Here is a 6,000-nt window from a genome sequence, read left to right on the forward strand (position 1 = left end):
TTGTGACACTCCTTAGGGTGTTCATGGCGAGTGAGAAACAATCACATGTCGAGCCAGAATGAAGCACACTTCGCCTCCTGCTTTCCGGTATAGCGGTACTTACACGGAGCTATATTCAAGAGGGGAGAGGCAGTCGGTCAACAGGAAGTACAGTTTTCTGGCTGTACGCTTGTATCCAAAGCACACCCGGAGATACTTTTGTGTGTTTCTTTCGTCGCCTCGGTATCTGCCTGAGCAGCTGCTCTCGCTTTTTGTCCGTTGCGTACGTTCCTTGTGCGAAGCGTCACCGTCGCGCCTTGTTTATCTCGTATATGGGTTCCAACTTGAGTCAGCCTTCGTCGTTTTCTCGGAACCCTTTGCCGCCTTAGCAACTCAAGCGACGATGGCTTCTACCGCTTTGTTTCTGTCGGCATTTGTTTTCTTCTCCATCTGTAGAGTTCCTTTCGCCCCTCATCGAGATCCTCCTAATGGGGTGCTTTTCGCCAACAACACTCCGCAGTTCCCTCTTTCTCTTCAGCTCACTTCTCCAGGCCAGTCACCCAGAACCTTTGGGCGCGTCCTCGTATACCCCACTCGTGGCTTCCTTTCCACTGCATCTTATTGATCGGGCTTCGAAGCGACTTCAGCTGCAGCGTCTCGCTGCGTCATGCGAGGACAGCCGGACTTGTTCCAGATGGATAAATCGACAAGACCCAAGTATACCGTCTGCAAGCGGGCCTTCGGGAGGCTCGCGACACCATTCGGGCTTGGAGGCACCTTATGAAACACCTGCGGCTTCTGCTGTGGTGCCCGCCGTTACGAGAGCATCGGAAGACATTGACGCGCCCCAGAAAGCGATCACGCACCACCTAGCTGACCAGTCACCGGGCTCGGAAAGCGGAAATGATGGGCGGAAAGACGTCGGAAACAATGAGAGCGGGGAAACAGGGTCAAGGGCCACATCCTCAAGGACGGACACAGACTTCTGCGCAACGGGCAGGATGCACGCGGCGGAGAATGACGCAGGGGAGGGTCCCCTTATCGGCACATGTTCATTGTTTTCTTCCGTGTCTTGGGCCCTTTTGCTGGTCGCTCGCCTGCAGTGCTGCTCAATAGTGAGCCGGACGTTCCACCTGATGGAGAGGTGCACCGTAGGGGGTTTTGCTGGGAGCAGTAAACTCATATCAGGCATGGCATTGCTTGCCGCCTGTGGCAGAGGAGGAACCGAAGGTGAAGGGGCTAATGCCACATCGGATCCGTTTTCTCCGCTTTTGTTGCCAGCAAGCTCTACTTCGCCTGCCTCCGGGTTCTCTCTGGGTGCCGACTATAACTCTGCTTCGTCACCCTCTTCTAGTGTCTTGTCCAGTCCTTGGGGTGGGCCACAATCGGCTGTACCGGTGCCGCCATCTTTCTGGCCGAAAGAATGGCCCCGTGAAACTCTGAGGATGCTCCTGGATCTGCTGTGCGTGGCACACGACTTTTCGTTTGTAACAGCACTCAACAACGCGACGCAAGGAGGCGATCTGACGGGGCGCAGACCTGCGGCTCTCAGGGACGGAACACGGACCGAAGACGGAGAAAGCATGGGGCAACGACTGAGAGAACGCTCCCCTCAGGAACCGGGGAGCCATAGGGACGAGGACCAAACAACGGCGTGCTTGGCGCTTCGCTGCATGGCAGATAAAAGCCTCCCAAGTTGTGACCAAAGCGTCCCCTGTCAAGAGACCTTCAATTTTGCTTCGCCGGGGAGACGATGTTCAACCTCGACCGTTGTCAAGCCTGTCTCCACTCTGGCGTCAGAAGACCAGGCAAATGGTCCGGAGCCTGCCATGACTCCCGTCGTCGCTTTCGACTACCTAAGCCCCTTTGTACAACCGGTGTCGCAAACCTCCACACACGATTACTTTCCCATCAGAGACCGCGTCGGCGTTTCGTCGCCGGCTAGCCCATACCTCTCTAATGATCCCCCGTCCCCTTGGTCACTTCCAATCCCAGGGTGCACTTCCAGACAACTCGAGTCCCTTGTTTTGTCGTGCATCACTGCTTTTTCAGCATCTACGTCCTCCGGCTTAGTCTCTTCACTTATGTGCGTGGCTTGTCCTCTCCGGACTAGGGCCGAACTTGGGCCCGCTGCCTCTTGTCGCTTGGGTGACTCTGAGGAGACTTGGTTACTGCCCTTCTGCGTCCCGCCACCATGCCCTCTGGACGTCGGGACTTCTTCCCATGGCGTCCAAGATGATGCTGCTCCCAGGCGGAGAGAAACGGGAGTGTCTTTGTCACTGCCCGTGGGCAGACGTCCAGATCGACTGTCACGACCGCTGGTTTTTACAGGTGATCCCCAGTTCCCTCCGGCAGTCGGAGCCGCGCCTTGGTCGTTGGTCAAGCCGAGGAATCCAGAAGACAGAGAGAAGGGAACGCCACCGTCAGTATTTCGTAGCTCTTGGCGATGTGTTAGCGCCACTCCTTCTACTGGCGCCAGACAGGGCGAGGCGGTACCTGATTTAGAAGGTGGTGAGATTCCCGCCGACTCTTATCTCGTGGTGTCGTCTCCTCCAGGTGAATGCACGCCGCTCGTGAGAGCACCCAAGCAGAGGCTTGCTGATTTCTCTCTTCCGCCTGTGTCTCTGCAGTTCCTTGTGAATTTGTGTCGGCTTGAACTGGTTATTGACCGAGCCACTCTGGGCGGTGTTGACGTGACTCTGTCAGTTCGCGGCTTAGTGTTCTTGGGGGGGAACGTTCTTCTGCATTTGCCTCCCGAACGAGGTCTCTGGAGCAAAGCACTTCATTGGGGGTTGCGCGCTGAGGAAGCACGTCGCCTGCGGAGGCAGAGAGCAGTGAAGCGGCAGTCCAAGAGCGAGTGGGAAAAGAGGAGCGAACTGGACGTTCTTACACTACATCGAGGAATGGGAGATTACGGGCAAGTCGAGAAAGAAAATGTAGGGAAATCTTCGATGCACAGCTGCCCATTCGGAACTAGTGCTCTTGGCGAAAGCAGCGGACGTCCGGGTGAAGAGTGCGAAGAATCAGATATGGCGCTAGAGTGGGAGAGACTTAAGAAGCTCTCAGACGAGGGGAGAAAAACGAAGGAAAACGGAGCTTCAGCTTTGCTAGGAGGCCGCCTAACTATAGCGTACAGTGTAGTCAGAGCAGTGAATGGAGACGTGATTGGCTCGGAGTTTGCTGAGTTTCCTCCTGGATGCGTTGTCTTTGTTCTCCCTTTCCCGCCTTTCTGGCTCTCTCGTGTGTTCCTTGTCTGGGATATTATGCGCATCTTCTCTCTTGGAAGAAATGCAGAAGGCCTTGGGAGGCCTGTGGAAAGAAGGGCTGACACGGGAAAAGTCGGCCCCTGGGAGGAAGAACAGAGCCAGATGGGAAAGAGAATGAAGAAAAGAGAGACAGAATTAGAAAACAATCTCGGAGAGATGTGTTCAAAGGGAGAGACACGCGACGAGTTGTCTTCTGCCAACCGGCAAGGAACCGGTGCAGCTCTGCCTGAGTGCCGGGACCAGGGGGAGGTATCGGATGGCTGCCGAAAGAAGGCCCATCGAATCGTAGAGGCAGCTGGGTGCAAGGCAGAGAACGCCGTCCACGGTTCAGCGGCTCCCCTTCTCGGCAACACGAGCGATACGCAAAGTTCAGTCCGAAGGATCCGGGGGGCAGAGGGCACCGAAGGAAACAGTGCAGTGGCCGAATGTGGACATCTGAATGGAACGAAGAAATCCTCACCTGGATCCCGGTATCCCATCAACACAACAGACGTAATTTTTGACTTCCTCTCAGTAATTCCCTTGAGCACTGGGAGGTCAGATCAGAAAAAGGGATCGCGGACCACGTTCGACGCCGCCGCTGATCGTAAACAGAGGTGTGTAAGCCACGCTGATGGGCAGCATTCTGGAGACACCGACCGGAAAGCAGCAGAGCTTCCTATACCGGAGAGCTCTGAATTTGCTCATTCGGAAACAGACCATACCTCCCTTCGCGGTCAGCTCCGTACTTGTCCAACTAGCTCTGTGGTTCCCGTTTCAGCCGGCGATACTTACTACCTTCCTCAGTCGACGCTACTTACCACAGGTGCAAATAGCAGTCAGCCTGCTGTGACGCGCCACCTAAGATATCTACGAGAGCTCATTCTTCGGAGCGTGGTGGAGGCTGCTGTTCGAGCTCATTACTGGCCGGTCTTTCCAGGGTCCGTTGACCTGACCGCCCCCTGTTCCTCCCACCAGGGCTCACCTGATTCCTCGTCTCCTTCTTCTCGCTCACGCGTTGAAGTTTCTCCACAGGTCGCGATTTCCACCAGGGAGCATTCACGCGGCGACATTGACGAGTCCTCGCCACTTCTGCGAAACCGCACAACCGAAACAGAAAGAGTCCATGGCCGAGTAAGAATCAATCTACACACAACTCTGGAGCCTCTGCAGTGCACTAGGAATACTCGAGAGATGCATGAAAGGTAACGCGTTAGGGGATTTGAGCCAGGGCGCTCGACAAAAGAAGATATGGCTTTCCTGGCTTTACTGCTCAACCGCCAGGAGCGAGGAAGGAACGGCTCACCTGGAGGCCGCGTCTGCCAAGTTTGTTGAGTTATATCGGGTTCCTGCTCCCGGGCGGAAACCATTTCTGATTGGCTGGTCTAATGCAGTCTTCACTTGCTTGCCTTCCCGTGTTTCGCAATCCTGGACGGGTGCCAAGCTTCGAGGTGCACAGTTGCAGGGGACGTGGGAGGCACTTCGCTGCAACTGTTCCGTCGGAATGCTCAAGAACGACCGACAGGCACTTGTCCAAGTCCACCGGCATCGGGCAGGCGGCTGGCGTCTTCTCATTATATTGTTTCACACCGTCAGCGGCTCTACTTGCTCTCGGCTATTCTTGGAGCCACCTCTCCAGGCGCCTTTTCCCTTCCATTCTCGTGCTGGCCCGTGTTGAAGTGTAACTAAAAGTCTTGTTCTCCTGAATTGCGTCCCAGCTGCCTTGCTCTTTTGTTGCTTGTGTCGTAGGAATCAGAGTGCCAGCATCACCCTGAGGCCGCGGAGCGCACTGTGGATGTCTCTGCAGAAGACGATTGGACGCAGGTAGCTCGCCGCACGTGGGGTCGGAGAACGACCGGCGGCATGGGCCGCTCAGCACTCGGCAGCAGTTCTAGCATAGGCCCTGCCGAAACGGAGCCGTCAGCAAATTCGGGCGAAGAGGGTATTCGCAGGGGTGATCATCGAGTTCGGCCAGGTCTCGAGCCGGGTCCCACCGGACCCCCCGGCAGGAGGGATGATGTCGTCTCACCGGACTACGGCCTTGGTCAAGAAATGCAGGATTTCGCGATAGGCCGAGCCAGACCAATGCGCCAGGAAGGGGAGACTTCACAGCACAGATGTCGAGAGGCGCATATAATGGCTAACGCAGAGAACAACCTCCACCACCAGCAGAACCTACACGCTCAACACCTGTCTACGCCTTCGGTACCTTCGCTCCCTGCACAACCAAACTCGCCTGAAAGCTTCCGCCCTTCTAAAGAAGAACGCTACCGGATCCCTAAAAGCACTGTTTGTTATTCTTCTTGTCTATCACCTTGTGTTTCAGCAGCTCTTGATGTGCGTGCCCCCTGTTCGTTCACGTTCTGGATTTACGATGACGGGCCAGAGGAAACTTTGGCTCGCCACGACGAGCCCAACATCACTGACGGAAGCTCCGACAGAGCTGTTAGACTTTCTACGGAGCGAGGCGGCGGCTTTAGCAGCGGAAGCGGTTCTGCGCCACCGGCCGCAGCCCTTCAACCTGAATCAGCCTCTTCACCGTCGTCGACGCCGGCCGCCATGTCGTATCCGAGAGACGATGGAAGAGAAAACCAGGGAGAGGAGTTGCTGCCATCAACGGAGTACCCGGCGTGGCAGCCGACTGCTGAAGCAAGCACTCTCTCAGTTAACTCACAGGCCTCAGTAAGGACAGACCCTCTGACCCAGAGCTTTAGACTGCTGAGAACTAACGTGTGTCACTATTGTGGAAGGTAGTTCCCGAAGACTTCACGGTCAT

General features: G+C 55.9%; 1 protein-coding gene across 1 annotated transcript in view; it reads left to right on the plus strand.

Moving 5' to 3' along the window:
• CSUI_003498 (uba ts-n domain-containing protein) overlaps positions 1-6,000 on the plus strand; it is a gene marked incomplete at its 5' end in the record, with an annotated part of 36,808 nt that overhangs the window by 22,527 nt on the left and 8,281 nt on the right. The window contains 2 exons of the mRNA XM_068063696.1: positions 436-4,358; positions 4,974-5,906. Coding sequence (XP_067924329.1) covers positions 436-4,358; positions 4,974-5,906 — 4,856 coding nt within the window. The remainder of the gene's footprint in view (positions 1-435; positions 4,359-4,973; positions 5,907-6,000) is intronic.

This window comes from Cystoisospora suis, assembly GCF_002600585.1.
Source record: "Cystoisospora suis strain Wien I chromosome Unknown contig_1570, whole genome shotgun sequence".
NCBI lineage: Eukaryota > Apicomplexa > Conoidasida > Eucoccidiorida > Sarcocystidae > Cystoisospora > Cystoisospora suis.